Genomic DNA, 25,034 nt, shown 5'->3' with positions numbered 1-25,034 from the left:
TGGCCCGCCAGCTCTGGAAGCACGTCTGGCACGGCCCGCCCCTTCGTGGATTCTTTGCTCTGCAGGAGATGTTGAAGTGTAATGACCTGTATTAGCCGACCCCCTCCACCCCTGGGGGGAGGGGAGGAGGCGCTTGACTTCATTACTCCTTGCAAGAGACAATACAGTATTGCAGCGTGTGAAATAGGGCTTTCTTAAACCAGTCACCCCCGGCAAACCTCGCACTGGACGCTTCAACTCATACTGTAACTCTTGGTCCTCGCGGAGGTTCAGTCGCATTAGCGGCTAAATCTCCCGAGTGTACTATCTAGATTCGGCCGCAGATGCGCCTGAACCTCCGTGAAGTCTGGTCTGTCAGGACTCGGCTTGTGAATCCTTCAGTACACATTTAGTGGTCTACGCTAGCTTTATTGATTACTGTGCATTTATAAATAAATAAATGAATGAATGAATAAATAAATAAACATCAAAATTATCTTACAACCCCCTCCCCTCCGTAATCGAACTCGGGCCTCCTGCTTGGATTGCCGCGCAGCTAACCACTAGACTACTGCACGGTCATGTAAACCGTGGCAGGAGGAGGAGGAGCAGCAGTTGTGATGGCAAAACCAGTACCCCTGCAGCCTCTGAGACGCCCCCCTGGCGAGAACCCCGAGGACGGCACGGCCCGCCCCTTCGTGGATTCTTTGCTCTGCAGGAGATGTTGAAGTGTAATGACCTGTATTAGCCGACCCCCTCCACCCCTGGGGGGAGGGGAGGAGCGCTTGACTTCATTACTCCTTGCAAGAGACAATACAGTATTGCAGCGTGTGAAATAGGGCTTTCTTAAACCAGTCACCCCCGGCAAACCTCGCACTGGACGCTTCAACTCATACTGTAACTCTTGGTCCTCGCGGAGGTTCAGTCGCATTAGCGGCTAAATCTCCCGAGTGTACTATCTAGATTCGGCCGCAGATGCGCCTGAACCTCCGTGAAGTCTGGTCTGTCAGGACTCGGCTTGTGAATCCTTCAGTACACATTTAGTGGTCTACGCTAGCTTTATTGATTACTGTGCATTTATAAATAAATAAATGAATGAATGAATAAATAAATAAACATCAAAATTATCTTACAACCCCCTCCCCTCCGTAATCGAACTCGGGCCTCCTGCTTGGATTGCCGCGCAGCTAACCACTAGACTACTGCACGGTCATGTAAACCGTGGCAGGAGGAGGAGGAGCAGCAGTTGTGATGGCAAAACCAGTACCCCTGCAGCCTCTGAGACGCCCCCCTGGCGAGAACCCCGAGGACGGCACGGCCCGCCCCTTCGTGGATTCTTTGCTCTGCAGGAGATGTTGAAGTGTAATGACCTGTATTAGCCGACCCCCTCCACCCCTGGGGGGAGGGGAGGAGGCGCTTGACTTCATTACTCCTTGCAAGAGACAATACAGTATTGCAGCGTGTGAAATAGGGCTTTCTTAAACCAGTCACCCCCGGCAAACCTCGCACTGGACGCTTCAACTCATACTGTAACTCTTGGTCCTCGCGGAGGTTCAGTCGCATTAGCGGCTAAATCTCCCGAGTGTACTATCTAGATTCGGCCGAAGATGCGCCTGAACCTCCGTGAAGTCTGGTCTGTCAGGACTCGGCTTGTGAATCCTTCAGTACACATTTAGTGGTCTACGCTAGCTTTATTGATTACTGTGCATTTATAAATAAATAAATGAATGAATGAATAAATAAATAAACATCAAAATTATCTTACAACCCCCTCCCCTCCGTAATCGAACTCGGGCCTCCTGCTTGGATTGCCGCGCAGCTAACCACTAGACTACTGCACGGTCATGTAAACCGTGGCAGGAGGAGGAGGAGCAGCAGTTGTGATGGCAAAACCAGTACCCCTGCAGCCTCTGAGACGCCCCCCTGGCGAGAACCCCGAGGACGGCACGGCCCGCCCCTTCGTGGATTCTTTGCTCTGCAGGAGATGTTGAAGTGTAATGACCTGTATTAGCCGACCCCCTCCACCCCTGGGGGGAGGGGAGGAGGCGCTTGACTTCATTACTCCTTGCAAGAGACAATACAGTATTGCAGCGTGTGAAATAGGGCTTTCTTAAACCAGTCACCCCCGGCAAACCTCGCACTGGACGCTTCAACTCATACTGTAACTCTTGGTCCTCGCGGAGGTTCAGTCGCATTAGCGGCTAAATCTCCCGAGTGTACTATCTAGATTCGGCCGCAGATGCGCCTGAACCTCCGTGAAGTCTGGTCTGTCAGGACTCGGCTTGTGAATCCTTCAGTACACATTTAGTGGTCTACGCTAGCTTTATTGATTACTGTGCATTTATAAATAAATAAATAAATAAATAAATAAATAAATAAATGAATGAATAAATGAATAAATAAATAAATAAACATCAAAATTATCTTACAACCCCCTCCCCTCCGTAATCGAACTCGGGCCTCCTGCTTGGTTTGCCGCGCAGCTAACCACTAGACTACTGTACTGTCATGTAATCCGTGGCAGGATGTGATGGCAAAACCAGTACCCCTGCAGCCTCTGAGACGCCCCCCTTGCGAGAACCCCGAGGACGGCCCGCCAGCGTCTGATACCTGTAGTTCTTTCATGGATTGTCTGAGTTTGTCCTTTCATAGATTAGTGCTGTCATGTACTGTAGTACTGTACTTTATTTTAGCGCAAGTCGATACCGTCCAACTCTGGAAAGGCAGGAGGCACTTTGACTTCAGCGCCTCCTCCATTTGCTCACTTGTACTGTATTGTACGTTCACTAGTGTCTCATTTTAATTTACTTTACTGTACTGTACTGTACTTTATCATTTCCCACGAGCACCTCATCGTGCATGAGCGTCTAATCGCGCACGAGCTTCTCATACAGTATAGTAATACGGCGAATGGAGGAATCACTCCGACTGTATCTTGATGGAGCATTAGCCACCCAGTGGTGGCAGATTGTATTACATGGCGAGCAACCATGTCGCTTGGCGGACGCCAGCGCCATAAAAATATCGATGCGCCAGAACCTCCGCCATGGCGTCCAGGCGGCAATAATAAGGCCGGCGCCATCTGTATATAGACAATCCCCATACTTCAATTGTCCAATAGATAGTTATAATTGGTATTAAATCCTATAAATCCATGATTAGACATAATAATCTTATTTGTTTCATCTGAACATTAATTTATTATTTTCTATTATTATTTTTTGATTATTTTTATATTGTATATTTTTTATTATTTAATACTATATATTTTTTAATTTATTTTTTGATTTTTTTGCATTGTACTATCTCCAATCCTTTATGAACCCCACAGCTCTGCATTATGGTCCCTTTCCATGGGTTTATTTCTGATATATATAAAGAAAAAAACAGCAATATATTCCTGTCCTCTCTCCTTGCCTTCATTAGTCAAAATTCGGTGTTACTATGGCAACCGACTATTGTACCAACAATATATTATATATTAGAGTCAGACATATACGTTTTTCTGACCAGAAAACAAAAAGTAACAGCCACACAACGCTCTATTTTCACTGAAACTAAAACACTGAGTCTAGCGTTACCATGACAACCGGCATTGTGCTTTTAATTAAATAAATAAAAAGAAATGGTACTTATTGAAATTAACCTCTATGATCCTAACTTAAAATCATGTATAAGAGTTTTTTTTACACATAGTTAATAATTGTTTGTACTGTATATATAATGTAACCCGACGATACCCGGATACAGATGATATACAAGTTGCGTTCCAACAACAGGAAGCACTAAGCGGGCTCTGAAAACATGCCCGCTATGACAAGACTCGACATAGCCGGAAGCCCCCATTTCAAAGTTGCACGCATTGTTCAGCCCGAAACCGGAAGTCCCGGTAGTTACATTTAAAATACCGGAGAAGGTATTAAAGCCCCCTGAACCAACAAAGTGGCTGAACGATAGCGCCGATTAGCGCAAAGCCACACGATGTATTATGAATTTGCCATCAAGCACCAAAAAGCTATTACATAGCACTAAATGCACATTACGATGTGCGTTCCACCAGAACCGGAAGTTGGACGCAGCGTGCGTTCCAACTGCCGGAAGTAACAATGTTAATAGCTTTAGAAGGCTTTTTTAAGCTTTTTTACTGTGTTTATTTGATTATTTATGTTCCATTGACTGCCCTCTATTGAGGAACAATGTATAGGAAACTGTGCAATAGCAAAATTATGTTTTATATGTGTATTTTTTACATTTTATGTTCTGACCAATTGGGTAATGAACCATAGGGTGAAAGGTTTCACTTCCTGTATACAGGTATATAAACCCTGACCAGAGACACATCAGTATACCTTTGAAAAAGTTGTCTGTGGACGACGAAACGTGTCAGGTCTAGTGCTTACAGCCTATCTACCTGGGATTACAAAAGGACTCTCACTTGAACCAGCCCTCCATACTTCCATCTTTTCCCACTGTTGGACACCTACTGGAAAATTCAAGGGAAACCATCACCTGCTAATATACCTGGAGACATTATATCAAGGACTGAATTCTATGGTCCCATAAAAATCAGGATCAAGTCCCAAGAACACTCCAGCAGGTATATGGACACCCGCCATCCCAGTTTCCCAATCATTTGTGGGAGATTATCCAACTCTATTTCTGGAGAGCATTTCTAGGAACAAGTGAGATACCCCCCATTGTTATCATTGTCACATCCATATATCCCTCAATAGGCTGTACACTTTTTATTTGTAAATTGCAATTGCTTTTTTATACCAAAACGTATCAATCTTTTAGCTAGTATTAAATAAAATATTTGTGATACCCAATTGGTCATATGCAATTTTGTGTTAGCGCTCCACCATCTGTTTGTTTTCTTGTTCCCTATTTTTTGGGGGTTGACCTCCCCACGGTGTGAGCAGCTTGCCAAACAACTCACCCCAAAGCGCCTGTATATACCGCCCCACCTAGGTGGTTCGGTATATATTCTCTGCTGAGTCCTTATGCCGTGCCTGACCCTCTGACTATCACTATTGCAATAGTCTCCTAACCGGTCTTCCCAAGAACAGACTCTCGCCACTACAATACAATGTAAATGCTGCTGCGAGGCTGATCTTCCTAGCAAGACGCTCATCGTCTGTTGATACGCTCCGCCAGTCCCTCCATTGGTTACCTGTATCTTACTGTATTCAATATAAAACACTTCTACTAGCATATAAAGCTATTAACCATATTGCACCAGCATATATCTCTCTACTTATCACAAATATCTCCCATCTCGACCACTCCGCTCTGCACAAGATCTGCGTCTCTCTTCTGCGCGGATCACCAGCCCCCATTCACTATAACAGGACTTTCATCGGTCTGCTCCCACCCTATGGAAGGGTGTGGATCGTTTTGTAGACCACACTTAGGTCGACAGTCATTAGGTCAACCACTTTGGGTCGACAGGGGGGAAGGTCGACAGGGTTCTAGGTCGACATGGGTCAAGGTCGACAGGTGTTTAGGTCGACATGGGACAAGGTTGACATGTGTTAGGTCGACATGGGTTTTTCACTGTTTTTTTACCCGAATGTCGACATGGACACAGTTGGAGGTGAACCGCAGACCCTTTCATCGCTCGCTTCGCTCGCAGTGCTTCGGGCACGATGCCTCGCTGCGCTCGGCACACTATTTTATTCTCCCACCACGCCCTAGTGGATGGTAGGGCATGAAATACCTAGTCACAGGGGATGTGGGGGCCTTGCAGCTAGACTGCAAGAAAAGACTGATTTAATCTTTTTGGGGCACTCTTTTATTATCAAATTTGTGTATATGTTATAATTAAGAATTAACTTTTATTTGGTATACCTTAAAATATAACGTGCTTTTTAACATAAGACTATTCTTTGTTTTAATTAGTACAAAAGGAACACAAAGATCAATCTTTGTTTTAAACGATACAAATACATAAAACCATGTTTACCCAGTTCATACTGAGTCATATCTATAATAGATTACATGTTCTTCAATTCTTAATTAAAACATATACACAAATTTGATAATAAAAAAGTGCCCCAAAAAGATTAAATCAGTCTTTTCTTGCAGTCTTGCTGCAAGGCCCCTACATCCCCTGTGACTAAGTTTTCCTGAACTTATACTGGGAGCACCACCAACCCTGTGACTAGGCATTCGATAGCCCTCATGAAACATATGTTGGTTTTTTGACGGATAAAAATAAAACGCTTACGAGCATCGTTTGTGTGCGGACTCATTCACATCTATCCTAGGGCATGAAATACCCCCTGTCAGCACATGTCGGCTCAAAAAACAGTGAAAAACCCATGTCGACCTAAAACCTGTCAACCTAACCCATGTCGACCTTGTCCCATGTCGACCTAAACACCTGTCGACCTTGACCCATGTCAACCTAAAACCCTGTCGACCTTCCCCCCTGTCGACCCAACGTGTGGTCTACAAAACGACCGTATGCACTATGGAATGTCCTTCCACGCACAATAAGACTCTCCACTAGCCTCCAACCTTTAAAGCGTTCCCTGAAAACTCACCTCTTCAGGCAGCCTATCATATTTATATACAACACGCATAACCCTCTGAGGCACTTATGTATTATATAGCTTTCCTTCTGGACTTGTAACTTGGTGGGACTGCTATGCTATTACTGGTGCCTGTCCTTGTGTTTCCCTCCTATATCCCTATAGATTCTAAGCTTGCAGCAGGGCCCTCTTACCTACAAGTCTGTCTGTTATCCAGTTTGTTTTATCACTGTCTACTATTGTAAAGCGCAACGGAATCTGCTGCGCTATATAAGAAACTGTAACGGAATCTGCTGCGCTATATAAGAAACTGTAACGGAATCTGCTGCGCTATATAAGACACTGTAACGGAATCTGCTGCGCTGTATCAGTAACTGTAACGGAATCTGCTGCACTATAGAAGACGCTGTAACGGAATCTGCTGCGCTATATCAGTAACTGTAACGGAATCTGCTGCGCTATATAAGAAGCTGTAACAGAATCTGATGCGCTATATAAGAAGCTGTAACAGAATCTGATGCGCTATATAAGAAGCTGTAACGGAATCTGCTGCGCTATATGAGAAACTAACGGAATCTGCTACGCTATATAAGACACTGTAACGGAATCTGCTGCGCTATATAAGACACTGTAACGGAATCTGCTGCACTATATAAGACACTAACGGAATCTGCTGCGCTATATAAGACACTAACGGAATCTGCTGCGCTATATAAGACACAGTAATGGAATCTGCTGCTCTATATAAGACACTGTAACGGAATCTGCTGCGCTATATAAGACACTGTAACGGAATCTGCTGCGCTATATAACACTGTAACGGAATCTGCTGCACTATATAAGACACTGTAACGGAATCTGCTGCTATATAAGACCCTGTAACTGAATCTGCTGCGCTATATAAGACGCTGTAACGGAATCTGCTGCGCTATATAAGACGCTGTAACGGAATCTGCTGCTCTATATAAGAAACTGTAACGGAATCTGCTGCGCTATATAAGACACTGTAACGGAATCTGCTGCGCTATATAAGACACTATAACGGAATCTGCTGCTCTATATAAGACACTAACGGAATCTGCTGCGCTATATAAGACACAGTAACGGAATCTGCTGCGCTATATAAGACACTGTAACGGAATCTTCTGCGCTATATAAGACACTGTAACGGAATCTGCTGCTCTATATAAGACACTAACGGAATCTGCTGCGCTATATAAGACACTGTAACGGAATCTGCTGCGCTATATAAGACACTGTAACGGAATCTGATGCGCTATATAAGACACTGAAACGGAATCTGCTGCGCTATATAAGACACTGTAACGGAATCTGCTGCGCTATATAAGACACTTACGGAATCTGCTGCGCTATATAAGACGCTGCAACGGACTCTGCTGCGCTACATAAGACGCTGTAACGGAATCGGCTGCGCTATATAAGACGCTGTAACGGAATCGGCTGTGCTATATAAGACGCTGTTATGGAATCTGCTGCGCTATATAAGACGCTGTAACGGAATCTGCTGCGCTATATAAGACACTGTAACGTAATCTGCTGCGCTATATAAGAAACTGTAACTAAATAATAAATAAATAGAGACATCCTTGTTGAACTTAGTGCAAGCTGCAGTTTAACTTCTAAGATACCACCTCCATTCGTTCCCCTGAGGGTATTGGTGTGTGGGTGGTGGAGCAGTAAGCTGCAGTTTTGCCTAGGGTGTCAAAATAACTGGCATGGGCGCTAACCAGGCATATAGATAATGGACTGTACAAGCTTTTCTAGTAAAGCAAACTAAAAGACATTGGGAATAGAAATAAATGTCCCGTGTCTGTGTGTACCACTCCTAAACATGCAAGTAAAGGCTTGGTTGCCTGGTGCACGCTACCTGTGTGTTCCCATCTCTCACCCTCTGTAACTCAGTGATCAGGTATATGGGCAGAGGAAACCAGTTCCTTAGTAATCCAGGCTGAAGGCAGCGTAAGACTGAACTGTCCCTCCCTGGCTACAACACAAGGGAATCTCGTTCCAGAGTCACTTTCATTGGAGAACGAATGTAAGAAGTCCACAACTTACCGAATTTCCTCTTCTTATACAGAACCGCAGCAGTGACCAGCAGTATCCCCACAATACCTGCCACGACAATGCCGACCACCAGCCCAACGTTGCTATTATTGTCTTCTGGAAATAATAAGAGATGGAGAATAATTAGGGGAAAACACTTGTGGGGTGTATATAACATGTATAGCCCCCTATAAGCTAAAGAATGCATGCAGATGGAGTAGGGTATAGTGCAGTGAGCAGTGCGCCGCAGCACAGGTATCCATATTCTCCATTATACCTCCCAATATTAAGATAAACAGAGATTGGAATTCCGCACAAGGTTGTAAGGTGTAAGTGGTTTAAAGGGTTGAGCCATCTACTCAGTGTTGCGCACAGACAGATACATTGAAAATAAAGTGTGCCTGAAGCAACTGTACTCAGCCTTCTGCTGTCCATAAGTCATGACACAAGGCAGCGGACTCGGGATAAGAGGGGTATCGGTAAGTGCTATCGGGCAGAAGAAAGGAGTAGGCGGGTTCTACTTTCAGTTTATGGAGGTACTCATTGTAGTGTTACACAAGTGTATTGCAGGAGTGCTGGGTGCCGCCCGCTGATGAGAGAGCCGCCAGTTACCTGAGGATGTGAGGATACTGTGTTCCCAGCGCAGTTGTGGGACACATGTGATCATGCCTCTGCTGAGGCGAAACGCACGTCATCTTAGACTCTCTGTGCCGCCGGCGCACACGACACAGACACTTTGGGGTGAAATTTAATAGGGGGCGATTTTTAGGCATGTTTAAAAATCGCACAAAATTGCACTTTTTAATATCGCATTATTTGGCCGATTTTCGCATATTTAATGAGATGCAAATTTGCGGCAAAATAGCGCAATGATTCTATTGGCCGCCAAACTCAGCTCCTGATTGGCCACTGGGCGGCCAATAGAATAGAATCATTCGGAGGAGAGATGCTGAAGATGGAGCATCAGCGTCTCTCCAAATAGTTCGTCAGACTGGTACCAGCGGGAGTAGAAGCAATTTTTTTTTTAAAGAAGACCCGGACTACGTCGGATCAACAGGACAGATCTTCTCCTGAGGATCTTGGTGAGTAGGATTTTCTTCCACAGGTACCCCTATGGATTTCTTCCAATCCTGGACCCCGGACTCTTCATCCCTGGAGCCCAGGACCCCGGACCAACCCCGGACTCTACAGCCCTGGAGCCTCGGACCCAGGAGCACCGGACCCAGGGACCTACGGGCTCAAGATAGGTAAGTATCAGTATGTGTGGGCTTTGTATGTATTAAAGTTTTATTTTTAATGGGTGTCAGTGTGTTTATTTAACTATTTCTTTTACTGTGGAACTACAAGTGCCAGTGGGCCCTTTAATGCCCCGCATGCTGGGACTTGTGGTTCTCCAAGTCTCAGTATGCGGGGGAGGCTTGCTGGGACTCATAGTTCCACGGTATAAGATAATAGTTTTTCATCTATTTTTTACACAGAATCAGCTCGATGCCCACAGCCCAGGGGCATCGAGGACAGCCCCGGGCTTCAGCATGGGCAGGTAAGTTCTGGAGGGGGGGGACACCCTTCTTTGGGGGTGTCCCCACTTCCCCAGGACCTCTGCCCATGCTGACCGGTCAGGGTGATGAATGCTTTGGCCGGGCAGACTTGTATAAAATGTCTCCCCCCGGCTGTGACATTACCCTGCTGGCTGGTTGGGCCCGGTGCTGGTTCTTTAAATACGGGGGACCCCTACTTATTTTGTCCCCCGTATTTTGGGAACCAGGACCGGTCCTTGAGCCTGGTGCTGGTTCTTGAAATACGGGGGACCCCTACTCATTTTGTCCCCCGTATTTTGGGAATCAGGACCGGCCCTTGAGCCTGGTGCTGGTTTTGTAAAATCCAAGGGACCCTTATTTGTTCTGCCCTGTGATTTTATGAAACCAGGACCGGCTCTTTGAGACCGGGGCTGGTTATGCTCAGGAAGGGGGACCCCTCTCCATTTATTTTTTCACTTTTTTGTTTTATCTCTTTTTTTTACACCAGAACCATGCACAGATCTCAATGATCTGTGCATGTTTCTGACAAATTCGCCAGTCAGAACCTGGTCTATTTATTTTGTGATTTTTTAGTAACCTTTACTAAAAATCGCACATCCCATTAAAAAGCCGATTTTCATACTTTTTAATGGGAAAACATCTGGATGCGATTTTTAGTTTAACTAAAAATCGCACCTTTAAAATGTGCGAAATATTGGGAAAAAATGAGATTTTTTTTTCCGAATCCTATAATATGCGATTTTTGGAAAATGTCCGAAAACGGCTGATTTTGTGAAAAATATCGCAAAAATAAACTCACCCTATTAAATTTCGCCCACAGTTTTTAAGGCACATCATATTACATACAATTGCAAACCTGCAATATATTACTATTTTCAGGGATGATAAGGGAGAATCCAATGCTTGTATGTGTGGTCCCGCCAATAAGCCTGGTAATATGCCCCATTCACCCATGTACTGAATACAATATGCACAATACGTGTATATGATATATGGGATTTAAGACAAAGAGAAAATGTCTTTGGCGCTAGGGACTATATCAGGGCGTATTAGGTCCTCAATGTAATCCTCGGGCATACGGTGCAACATTTGCTGCACACATCTCCGCTCCATCAGTAGAGCCACTGGAGATGTACATTAATATATCATCCATTTGAGTGTACTGTACCCTGTGTAACACTCCATTGCCGGTGATGGCAGACAGTAAATGCTATTCTCCTTCACACAACCTATGTACTAATCCTATATAATATACGGATAAACAATGCTCCTCATCTCTGTGGGGGGAATTCAAGTGCTGTGTGAGCCAGCGGCCACTAGACGGCGCCCAACATAACAATTGAAGTGTAGCTCTGTTTGGCTGCGCACCGCCCCAGGGCTGACATGTTAGCCTGTCATTTTGACGGGCTGGGAACTTCTGTGCGATATGTCAGGAATGCGGAAATTTACTAACATCTATGTCACATGGGATGTTGCTCTGGGCAACCAATCAGAATCTACTTATATATTTAGCACCTTCTAGAAGATAATAGACAGTATCTGATTGGTTGCCCTCAGCAACATCACATGTGAAATAGAAGTCCCATCTTAGTAAGTTTCCCCCAAAGTCTCAAACTTCCAACAAACTTTTTTTTTTTTTTTTTACCCTGTACCACATAGATCATTTGCTTTTTGAACTTCTACAAGGGCAACTTAATATATCCCTCCCCCTGCAAAGTCCTCAAGAAAGAGAGGGGCGCTAATAATACACGGGCAGATTTATTAAGTCTGGTGAAGTGATAAAGTGGAAGGTGAAAATGCAGCAGCCAATCAGCTCCCAGCTGCCATGTTACATGCTGGGTTTGAAATATGACAGTTGGGAGCTGATTGGCTGCTGCTTTATCACTTTCCACTTCATCGTGTTTAATCCACCTGCCCCACAGTCCGCTGACAGAACTAGGCCGTCGCCCCAGCTGAGCTCACCATTATACACCAGCAGGAACTTCTGCTCCAGGTCACCGTTGGAGAGAGATCCATGGCGGACTTTGCAGGACAGGTCCCTCGGCTTCTCCCCGGATGGAATTATCACTTTGCTATCAACGGAGAACGTGCCATCTGCGTTCTCCTCAAGATTGGACAGAACAGACCCCTTTATCACTTTCCCGTCCATCAGCATTTCCACGGTTATATCTCTGGGGTAGAATCCGGACACGGAGCACAAATACCCGTTCTCCTCGTTCTCTCCGCTGACCTTCTCCAGATGTGTGATCGATGGTGGAGCTGCGAGGGAAGAATAAACAGCGTAGGGAAAAGTACCATAGAACAGCTGCTCAAGCAAGCATCAGAGGTCTAAATAACGGTCTCCGAGGCAAATTACTGTATCACATACAAGGGGAGGTGTACCAGGCCTTGGAGAGAAGGGGCTGGAAAAAAGTGTGGATTCATTGGGACGGCGCTGGAGCCTTCTCACCATTCCGCCACCATTACTGTATTTGTAGTATTGTTCTGCACTGGTGGTCTCTCCAACAGGTATATTGGTAATGAGGACACGGTACTCTTTACCTAGAAGGGCGCCCATCGCAGGCATCGTATGTACATCGCATGCCATTATAATGGCATGCAATGCGACCGATGCCCGCGATTTTACATAGAAAACCATGTTAAAATGTAAAACGCGTCGGTCACATCGCATGCGGCCAAAAAAATCGCATGCGATGCGACCGACGCGATTACTGCGATTTTACATAGGGAACAATGTTAAATGGGTCAATTGACCCGATTTAACATTGGGAACAATGTTAAATGGCCCACAGACCCCAAATAGCCACCCTGGGCCCCCCCAATTGTTAACGCCACCCCACGATCAACGTGAACCCGAAGCGTGGCGAGCGCAGCGAGCCCGCGAGGGGCGGCGGTACGCGTCCTCCGACCTTTACATACCCCCACTATCCACGTCGGCGTGGAGTTGAGAATAGAATAGTGTGGTGAGCGCAGCGAGCCACCGAGCCCGAAGCTTGGCGAGCGCAGCGAGCCCCGCAAGGGGACGCGGATACCTTCACAGGTATACGCGTCCCTTCGCGGGCTTCACAGGTATCCGCTGCGCTCGCCACGCTTCGGGCTCGGTGGCTCGCTGCGCTCGCCACACTATCTATTCTCAACTCCACGCCGACGTGGATAGTGGGGGTATGAAAAGGTCGTAGGACGTGTACCGCCGCCGCTCGCCACGCTTCGGGTTCACGTTGATCGTGGGGTGCCGTTAACAATTGGGGGGGCACAGGGTGGCTATTTGGGGTCTGTGGGCCATTTAACATTGTTCCCAATGTTAAATCGGGTCAATTGACCCATTTAACATTGTTCCCTATGTAAAATCGCGGTAATCGCGTCGATCGCATCGCACACGATTTTTTTACTTGCGATGCCCATGATCAAAATCGTGGGCGCCCTTCTAGGTAAAGAGTACCGAGGACACTTACATACTATGGGCAGAATGTAATGCCGCCCGAGTTTGGTGGCAGTGCTCGGAATATTCCTATCACAATTGGACCAAACTCTAAAGAAACATGAGGAGGTACCCAAAAGAAACCATAATTGTGTTCTAGAAGGTGAGTCACTTGTAGTATAGGCTTCTGCCGCTAGGTGAATGTTTGTGGAACCCTCAGTATGCCCGCCGATGTTGCAGGGGGAAGGTAGCTCTTGACTCCAGTGATTTTTAAATCAATCTTTCGCCTATTTTTGTGATGGCTGATTTGCATGAACAAAACGCCACTTTGTAGCAAATTTTCCCAAAAGGAAAGAAAATGTCAGACAGCTCACGAGGAAGCTACCATGAGCAAAACACACATTTTAGAAAGGTTCTCCCATTTCAAATGAGGTGAAAGGTCAATTGACGATCAACCTCGTTCCAGACGTCCTTCGACCACCGGAACACCTGCTGAGATTTCTCAGACCACTCTGAAAGATTTCCGTCAGGTCATTGTGCGCTCAGAACTTGTATCCCAGAGTAAAACTGTTTCTTTTTGGAAGTTTCTAAAAAAGGTTGAGAAAAAAAAAATCCCAATTTGTGGAAAACAGGTGACTGGTTCTTCCATCCTGACAACGCACCAGCCCACACATCGCTCAGTGGTAACCATTTTTTAACCAAACACAACATAACACCCTTGCCTCGCCCACCATATTCACCTGGTCTCACCCATTCAAATTTTAATTTCGACAGCTGAAAAGAGACCATAAAAAGAAAAATGTTTTGCTGATATTGAGGAGGTGAAACAAAAATACTAAAAGGCATCGAGGATGATGGGTTTAAAAAATATTTTTTATCAATGGAAAAATATTTTGGATAAATGTATGGATTAAAGTCAAGAGAACTTTGAAGGTGACGGACGTTTCAAATTGTACAAATAAATTCACTTTTTTTTAATAAACAAATTCCTGTTTCTTTTGGGTACCCCCTCGTATTATAATGAAACGCGTCAGCATACTTCTCACAATGCAGTTTCTGTATCTATAATTGTGGGAAGGATTCTTAAGGCCACATGGGATTCAGAACCCGGTACTCTGAGAAGATACAGGGGTGGGCTTGTGACTATACCAAGGAGTTTCCAAACACATTACACAATGTATCCGGATACTTCAAGAAAGTTCCAAAAAAGCCTATCAAGAAGTTTAATACACGAATGCATGACAGGCGCACATTCTGGTACATTTAGATACTATATTACCAAACTTGTGTTACTTACATACACCACTTACCATAGACTGCGAATTGTACCTCCTTATGCTTGGTGTTTGGGCTGTAAATGACCGTACACTTATAAGTCCCGCTAATGAAAACCGTGACATTCCTGATATGTAGACTCGCAATGCCTTTGCCGATGTCCTCTCTATTTATATACCTCCCAGTGTCCGGGGTCATCCCTTTTGTGTCAAAATTGACAATCAGGTTCCCCTCGAAATGCCACATAATAGCGAGGAAATTGAATTTTATTGGAGGGTTCGGCACAGTGAACGTACAGGGCAGTATGGCGCTGGACCCCAGCTGTGCTCTGTGCGAGGCTGGGGCTGATACATCTAAGGCTGCTCCACCTGGAAGAAACAGTAAGGGTGAGATACCGTGAGATACCGTCAGTAAAATAAAACATGACTTACCTGCGCTCCCTGATCCTCCAATCAGCATGCAGCGATGCAGTCATGTGATCATCTCTTACTTATACCCCTTTCAGACAGAAAAAAAGACCCGGGAATTTCCCTGCTCTTGCCATGTCGACCCAGGTTTTTCTTCTGTCTGAAAGGGTCAACACGGGTCTAAAGTTCCGGGACTTCGACACAGGTATTTACCTGTTTTTTTCCCGTGTCAGACACGTGTTTGCGGCTGTGTGAAAGGGTCCGACCCGTGTTTTTCTCCCGAATACTGAAAAATCATGCTGATTGGCTGTGCAGCATGGCGCTGCGTGATTGGCTGATCTTTACAGCTTCCCTGATTGGCTGAGCGGGCGTGGCAGTGGCATGCAGCGCAGCACTAAATGGCCATGGCACATTGCAAAGATGAGGAGATCCGTTTAATGCAATGTTTAATGTTTAATGCAATGCAGTGAGCAGTCACCACCCACTTTTGATGACCTCATCTCTGTGAGCCTTTAAAACTGTCCTTTTCTTATGACACACAGAGTTTTGTAGGAAAAATCCGGCTTCTGTGTGAAAGGGGTTGACATGGGAAATACCCGGATTTTTGCTCTTGTGTGAAAGGGGGTCAGCCCCTTGCTGCCTAGTTCTACCCGGGTTTTTGTATCCGGGAAATACCTGGGTTTTGGGGATTTTTCTGCCTGAAAAGGGTGTTAGATAGATCATTTTACACTGGGTGAATTAAATCACTGTGAGCTGCAGCATTATGTGTAAAGAACACAGCGCAGAGCCTGCACACAGCTAGGACAGCCAGGCGCTGACAACGGGGATAATTCAGCTTGGATCGCTCATGTGAGAATACGCAGATGACTGCAAGTAGATAGTACCCACCGAGACAGAAAGACAACCGGCCCCGTGTAAATCTGCGAATGGATCGCGAACCAGCATTGACTCGCAAATCCATACGTGATTCCCAAACCATCCAGGTGGTTTGAGAAGTGCCAACACCTGGGTGCACCTGCTTTTTTTTGTGACACTCCCCGAAAACGGCTTCCTGTACACTGGCTTCCTGTCAGTGAAAGTCCGACCACAATGTGTTTACAAACCAAATACATTTTCTTTTGCTAATTTCCCACGGACATGGAGATGCACAAGGTACACAATGCGCAGTTGTTCGGTAATGGCTCAATTTGAAAATTCTTTAATTAGACATCAGAGCTGAATCAGGCCCAATATAACACTGACACCTGGGCAACGACACACTGACACCTGGGGCCAAACATAATAAGGCAGTGGTTCTCAACCTCGGTCCTCAAGGACCCCCAACAGTGCATGTTTTCCAGGTCACCTGGCAGGTGCACGGGTGCACTCATTACTCACTGACACATTCTAAAAGATCCTCAGGTGGAGCTAATTATTTCACCTGTGATTCTGTGTGGAGACCTGGAAAACATGCACTGTGTGGGGTCCTTGAGGACCAAGGTTGAGAACCACTGTAGAGTGTGAGAAAGGTCACAGAACCATTGCACACTGACACCTGGCATTGCAGAACAATGGCATACTGACACCTGGCATCGCAGAACAATGGCATACTGACACCTGGCATCGCAGAACAATGGCATACTGACACCTGGGGTCACAGAACAATGACACACTGAGGTCCCAGAACAATGACACACTGACACCTGGGGTCCCAGAACAATGACACACTGACACCTGGGGTCCCAGAACAATGACACACTGACACCTGGGGTCCCAGAACAATGACACACTGAGGTCACAGAACAATGACACACTGACACCTGGGGTCACAGAACAATGACACACTGAGGTCACAGAACAATGACACACTGACACCAGGGGTCCCAGAACAATGACACACTGAGGTCACAGAACAATGACACACTGACACCTGGGGTCACAGAACAATGACACACTGAAGTCACAGAACAATGACACACTGACACCTGGGGTCCCAGAACAATGACACACTGAGGTCACAGAACAATGACACACTGACACCTGGGGTCACAGAACAATGACACACTGACACCAGGGGTCACAGAACAATGACACACTGAGGTCACAGAACAATGACACACTGACACCTGGGGTCACAGAACAATGACACACTGACACCTGGGGTCACAGAACGGGTGTGGATCGTTTTGTCAACAATACTAAGGTCGACAGTCATTAGGTCGACATGGGTTTTTCACTGTTTTTTTTTACCCGAATGTCGACACAGTCGACATGGACACAGTTGGAGGTGAACCACAGCCCCTCGCTGCGCTCGGCACACTATGTTATTCTCCCGCCGCGCCCTAGTGGATGGTAGGGCATGAAATACCGCCTGTCGGCACATGTTGGCTAAAAAACAGTGAAAAAACCCATGTTGACCTAACGACCTGTCGACCTAACCCATTTCGACCTAAACACCTGTCGACCTTGACCCATGTCGACCTAGAACCCTGTCGACCCAATGGTGTTGACCTAATGACTGTCAACCTAAGTGTGGTCGACAATACGACCGTATGCCCACAGAACAATGGTACACTGACACCTGGCATGGCAGAACAATGACACACTGACACCTGGCGTTGCAGAACAATGACACACTGACACCTGGCGTTGCAGAACAATGACACACTGACACCTGGCGTTGCAGAACAATGACACACTGACACCTGGCGTTGCAGAACAATGACACACTGACACCTGGCGTTGCAGAACAATGACACACTGACACCTGGCGTTGCAGAACAATGACACACTGACACCTGGCGTTGCAGAACAATGACACACTGACACCTGGCATTGCAGAACAATGACACACTGACACCTGGCGTTGCAGAACAATGACACACTGACACCTGGCGTTGCAGAACAATTACACACTGACACCTGGCGTCGCAGAACAACGGCACACTGACACCTGGCATCGCAGAACAATGACACACTGACACCTGGCGTTGCAGAACAATGACACACTGACACCTGGCGTTGCAGAACAATGACACACTGAGGTCACAGAACAATGACACACTGACACCTGGGGTCACAGAACAATGACACACTGACACCTGGGGTCACAGAACAATGACACACTGAGGTCACAGAACAATGACACACTGACACCTGGGGTCCCAGAACAATGACACACTGAGGTCACAGAACAATGACACACTGACACCTGGGGTCACAGAACAATGACACACTGACACCTGGGGTCACAGAACAATGACACACTGAGGTCACAGAACAATGACACACTGACACCTGGGGTCCCAGAACAATGACACACTGACACCTGGGGTCACAGAACAATGACACACTGACACCTGGGGTCACAGAACAATGATACACTGAGGTCACAGAACAATGACACACTGACACCTGGGGTCCCAGAACAATGACACACTGAGGTCACAGAACAATGACACACTGACACCTGGGGTCCCAGAACAATGACACACTGAGGTCACAGAACAATGACACACTGACACCAGGGGTCACAGAACAATGACACACTGAGGTCACAGAACAATGACACGCTGACACCTGGGGTCACAGAACAATGACACACTGACACCTGGGGTCACAGAACAATGACACACTGACACCTGGGGTCACAGAACAATGACACACTGAGGTCATAGAACAATGACACACTGACACCTGGGGTCACAGAACAATGACACACTGAGGTCATAGAACAATGACACACTGACACCTGGGGTCACAGAACAATGACACACTGAGGTCACAGAACAATGACACACTGACACCTGGGGTCACAGAACAATGACACACTGACACCTGGGTTTACAGAACAATGACACACTGAGGTCACAGAACAATGACACACTGACACCTGGGGTCACAGAACATTGACACACTGACACCTGGGGTCACAGAACAATGACACACTGACACCTGGGGTCACAGAACAATGACACACTGAGGTCACAGAACAATGACACACTGACACCTGGGGTCCCAGAACAATGACACACTGAGGTCACAGAACAATGACACACTGACACCTGGGGTCCCAGAACAATGACACACTGACACCTGGGGTCCCAGAACAATGACACACTGAGGTCACAGAACAATGACACACTGACACCTGGGGTCCCAGAACAATGACACACTGAGGTCACAGAACAATGACACACTGACACCTGGGGTCACAGAACAATGACACACTGAGGTCACAGAACAATGACACACTGACACCTGGGGTCCCAGAACAATGACACACTGAGGTCCCAGAACAATGACACACTGACACCTGGGGTCCCAGAACAATGACACACTGAGGTCACAGAACAATGACACACTGACACCAGGGGTCACAGAACAATGACACACTGAGGTCACAGAACAATGACACACTGACACCTGGGGTCACAGAACAATGACACACTGACACCTGGGGTCACAGAACAATGACACACTGACACCAGGGGTCACAGAACAATGACACACTGAGGTCACAGAACAATGACACACTGACACCTGGGGTCACAGAACAATGACACACTGACACCTGGGGTCACAGAACAATGACACACTGAGGTCACAGAACAATGACACACTGACACCTGGGGTCACAGAACAATGACACACTGACACCTGGGGTCACAGAACAATGACACACTGACACCTGGGGTCCCAGAACAATGACACACTGACACCTGGGGTCACAGAACAATGACACACTGACACCTGGGGTCACAGAACGGGTGTGGATCGTTTTGTCAACAATACTAAGGTCGACAGTCATTAGGTCGACATGGGTTTTTCACTGTTTTTTTTTACCCGAATGTCGACACAGTCGACATGGACACAGTTGGAGGTGAACCACAGCCCCTCGCTGCGCTCGGCACACTATGTTATTCTCCCACCACGCCCTAGAGGATGGTAGGGCATGAAATACCGCCTGTCGGCACATGTTGGCTCAAAAAACAGTGAAAAAACCCATGTCGACCTAACGACCTGTCGACCTAACCCATTTCGACCTAAAAACCTGTCGACCTTGACCCATGTCGACCTAGAACCCTGTCGACCCAATGGTGTTGACCTAATGACTGTCAACCTAAGTGTGGTCGACAATACGACCGTATGCCCACAGAACAATGGTACACTGACACCTGGCGTGGCAGAACAATGACACACTGACACCTGGCATGGCAGAACAATGACACACTGACACCTGGCGTTGCAGAACAATGACACACTGACACCTGGCGTTGCAGAACAATGACACACTGACACCTGGCGTTGCAGAACAATGACACACTGACACCTGGCGTTGCAGAACAATGACACACTGACACCTGGCGTGGCAGAACAATGGTACACTGACACCTGGCGTGGCAGAACAATGACACACTGACACCTGGCGTGGCAGAACAATGACACACTGACACCTGGGGTCACAGAACAATGACACACTGACACCTGGGGTCACAGAACAATGACACACTGAGGTCACAGAACAATGACACACTGACACCTGGGGTCCCAGAACAATGACACACTGAGGTCACAGAACAATGACACACTGACACCTGGCGTGGCAGAACAATGACACACTGACACCTGGGGTTGCAGAACAATGACACACTGACACCTGGCGTGGCAGAACAATGACACACTGACACCTGGCATGGCAGAACAATGACACACTGACACCTGGCGTTGCAGAACAATTACACACTGACACCTGGCGTTGCAGAACAATGACACACTGACACCTGGCGTTGCAGAACAACGGCACACTGACACCTGGGGTCCCAGAACAATGACACACTGACACCTGGGGTCCCAGAACAATGACACACTGAGGTCACAGAACAATGACACACTGACACCTGGGGTCACAGAACAATGACACACTGAGGTCACAGAACAATGACACACTGACACCTGGGGTCCCAGAACAATGACACACTGAGGTCACAGAACAATGACACACTGAGGTCACAGAACAATGACACACTGACACCTGGGGTCACAGAACAATGACACACTGAGGTCACAGAACAATGACACACTGACACCAGGGGTCACAGAACAATGACACACTGAGGTCACAGAACAATGACACACTGACACCTGGGGTCACAGAACAATGACACACTGAGGTCACAGAACAATGACACACTGACACCTGGGGTCACAGAACAATGACACACTGAGGTCACAGAACAATGACACACTGACACCTGGGGTCCCAGAACAATGACACACTGAGGTCACAGAACAATGACACACTGACACCTGGGGTCACAGAACAATGACACACTGAGGTCACAGAACAATGACACACTGACACCTGGGGTCACAGAACAATGACACACTGAGGTCACAGAACAATGACACACTGACACCTGGGGTCACAGAACAATGACACACTGACACCTGGGGTCACAGAACAATGACACACTGAGGTCACAGAACAATGACACACTGACACCTGGGGTCCCAGAACAATGACACACTGACACCTGGGGTCACAGAACAATGACACACTGACACCTGGGGTCACAGAACGGGTGTGGATCGTTTTGTCAACAATACTAAGGTCGACAGTCATTAGGTCGACATGGGTTTTTCACTGTGTTTTTTACCCGAATGTCGACACAGTCGACATGGACACAGTTGGAGGTGAACCACAGCCCCTCGCTGTGCTCGGCACACTATGTTATTCTCCCACCGCGCCCTAGTGGATGGTAGGGCATGAAATACCGCCTGTCGGCACATGTTGGCTCAAAAAACAGTGAAAAAACCCATGTCGACCTAACGACCTGTCGACCTAACCCATTTCGACCTAAACACCTGTCGACCTTGACCCATGTCGACCTAGAACCCTGTCGACCCAATGGTGTTGACCTAATGACTGTCAACCTAAGTGTGGTCGACAATACGACCGTATGCCCACAGAACAATGGTACACTGACACCTGGCGTGGCAGAACAATGGTACACTGACACCTGGCGTGGCAGAACAATGACACACTGACACCTGGCGTTGCAGAACAATGACACACTGACACCTGGCGTTGCAGAACAATGACACACTGACACCTGGCGTTGCAGAACAATGACACACTGACACCTGGCGTTGCAGAACAATGACACACTGACACCTGGCGTTGCAGAACAATGACACACTGACACCTGGCGTTGCAGAACAATGACACACTGACACCTGGCGTTGCAGAACAATGACACACTGACACCTGGCGTTGCAGAACAATGACACACTGACACCTGGCATGGCAGAACAATGACACACTGACACCTGGCGTTGCAGAACAATTACACACTGACACCTGGCGTTGCAGAACAATGACAAACTGACACCTGGCGTTGCAGAACAATGACACACTGACACCTGGCGTTGCAGAACAATTACACACTGACACCTGGCATCGCAGAACAACGGCACACTGACACCTGGCATCGCAGAACAATGACACACTGACACCTGGCGTGGCAGAACAATGACACACTGACACCTGGCATTGCAGAACAACGGCACACTGACACCTGGCATCGCAGAACAATGACACACTGACACCTGGCGTGGCAGAACAATGACACACTGACACCTGGCATTGCAGAACAACGGCACACTGACACCTGCCGTGAAATGTAATAATGTGCAATTTGTAGTAATGTGCAATTGTTTGCTCAAAAACAGCCAAAATCATACGTTTACTGAAAAACAGGTACGCATGTTTTGCCGTGACCAAAAAATTACACATTCAAAATCTCATCCAGGTGTTTTCTCATAGAAACCATCAAAATCACAAATGTAATAGGGGGACATTTTTCAAAATTGCACTGTAAAAATATCCAAAAAATCGCAAAAAAAAAAAAATTCCAGGCTGGAGAGTTTGACAGAACCATGCACTGATCTCACTGATCTGTCTCAGCAAAATCTCCCCGTGTGTGGGCCCCTTAAAAGGGGCACACATACACACACATGCGTTATTAGCCCCTTTTCTGAGAGATCTGACTAGACTTAGAAATGGCGCACTGATTGCTCTGTGTGTATGCCCTACAGCGATGGCGATGCGCGGTCCCGCGCGTTGCTATCGCCCGCAGTGAAAGCCAATGCTTGCACTGAAGGTGCTTTGCCTGTAAATCAGCACAAAGCATTGTAGTGTGCTTCGGGGGACACCCGCGTGTGTGTGCTGCAGCACGCCGCTCAGCCTAAAAGACGGGTCCCCCATGTGTACAGGGATTCAGGGGCAGATTTATTAAGCTCGGTGAAGTGATAAAGTGTCTGGTTTTTATCACCGGCCAATCAGCTCCTAACTGTGAAGTTACTGGCTTGGTTTGACAAAAATGACAGGTAGGAGCTGATTGGCCGGTGATAAAAACCAGACACTTTATCACTTCACCGAGCTTAATAAATCTACCCCTCAGTTTTGCCTGCCTTTCTCTGACTGACAAATCACTGTAGCCTGAGGGAGCAGGGAAATGATTTATTGTCCGTCACGCAGAGCAGTGTTTGTAACAAACACCTGAGACAGACGCCAGCACCTGCACACAGGTACAGCACACCTGAGGTACAGTACCTGCAGCACACTAGGGTTAATAATACAAAGTACAATGTACAGCCATCCTGAGCGAGAACACAGGACATAATGAGACTGCAGACATGAGACCCCCCCTCCCTCACCCCCTGCCTCTCCCCCTGCCTCCCCCAGCTCCCTGTCTCCTCACAGATACCCCATTCCCCCTGTGATTCCCCTGCTTACATGTCAGGTACAGCAGCAGCAGCAGCAGGAGACGTCCAAGCCTCGCCATTGTGAGGAAGGGCAGGGTGCAGCCTGGAAAATGGAGTCCAGAGTCTTCTTATTTTCACTTTCATTTTCTAATGGGCAGAAATCCCGGGATGGAGGAGAGAGCCAGGAGTAACATCTGCTTTGTGTATCGTATAGCCATTCCCACCAGGCCGTACAGTGCAGAGTATGGGGGGGGGGGGGGGGGGGGGGGGGGTTACACAGGCTGAGCAGCTGGGATCTAGTATCTTAATTCTGGTAAGCCTGTATGTACTAACCCTCAGAGAGAAAAACAGTGGAGAGAGATAAAGTACCAGCCAATCATCTCCTAAATCCCCATACACACTACACGATTATGGATGGTTACTCGCCCACAAACGCCGGCTTCCTGTCAATCAACTTGCGCCGTACGCCCAGCGAATATAGTAGCAGTATTTTATCGCAGGACAACATTGCATATGCGAACTGTGATACTGCGATGTCTATTGATAATCGCCTGCGAATTCACAGCCATGTGACCAGGTCTGAATAACTCACTAAGGGCCAGATTCTCTAAGCTTCAAAAGTGATAAAATGGAGAGTGATAAACAGCCAGCCAATCAGCTCCTGCCTGCCATGAGTGAAAAATGTCAGGCAGGAGCTGATTGGCTGGTGGTTTATCACTCTCCATTTTATCACTTTTGAAGCTTAGAGAATTATTAACGATGCGCGCTCCTGCGGGACATTAACACCCCCCCTGTCATGTGAACGTTCATCGTGAATGACTGCATGTTCGGAGGGAGTGACGTCACTGAACGATATCATTCAGCGTGTATGTAGTATATCGTTTGCTCAGTTCAGGGGAAAGTGTTGACAATATCACTGATGGTGCAAATTGTCTAGTGTGTATCTGGCTTAACTGCCAAGTTACAGGTTGTGTTTATAGAATGACGGTTAGGAGCAGATGAATTGGTACCGCGGAGAACATTTATAGTAATCACTCATTATGACTGATAAACGTTGCTCCAGCCAGGC

At 47.0% G+C, this 25,034-nt stretch overlaps 1 protein-coding gene across 2 annotated transcripts in view; it reads right to left on the bottom strand.

Annotated features, from left to right (window-relative positions):
• Positions 1 to 24,182, bottom strand: part of LOC146019889 (uncharacterized) — a 94,825-nt gene extending 70,643 nt beyond the window's left edge. For both annotated transcript variants that reach the window (XM_083152523.1, XM_083152524.1), the window contains exons 1-4: positions 23,997 to 24,182; positions 14,846 to 15,178; positions 12,080 to 12,376; positions 8,592 to 8,696 (exon numbers count right to left, since the gene is read on the bottom strand). In XM_083152523.1, coding sequence (XP_083008649.1) covers positions 8,592 to 8,696; positions 12,080 to 12,376; positions 14,846 to 15,178; positions 23,997 to 24,045 — 784 coding nt within the window. In that variant the 5' untranslated portion in view covers positions 24,046 to 24,182. The remainder of the gene's footprint in view (positions 1 to 8,591; positions 8,697 to 12,079; positions 12,377 to 14,845; positions 15,179 to 23,996) is intronic.
• Between the last annotated feature and the right edge of the window lie 852 nt (positions 24,183 to 25,034).

Source organism: Crinia signifera, chromosome 7 (genome assembly GCF_055691185.1).
Source record: "Crinia signifera chromosome 7, ASM5569118v1, whole genome shotgun sequence".
Taxonomy (NCBI): Eukaryota; Metazoa; Chordata; class Amphibia; order Anura; family Myobatrachidae; genus Crinia; species Crinia signifera.
This window is presented reverse-complemented; position numbering and strand designations above follow the sequence as displayed.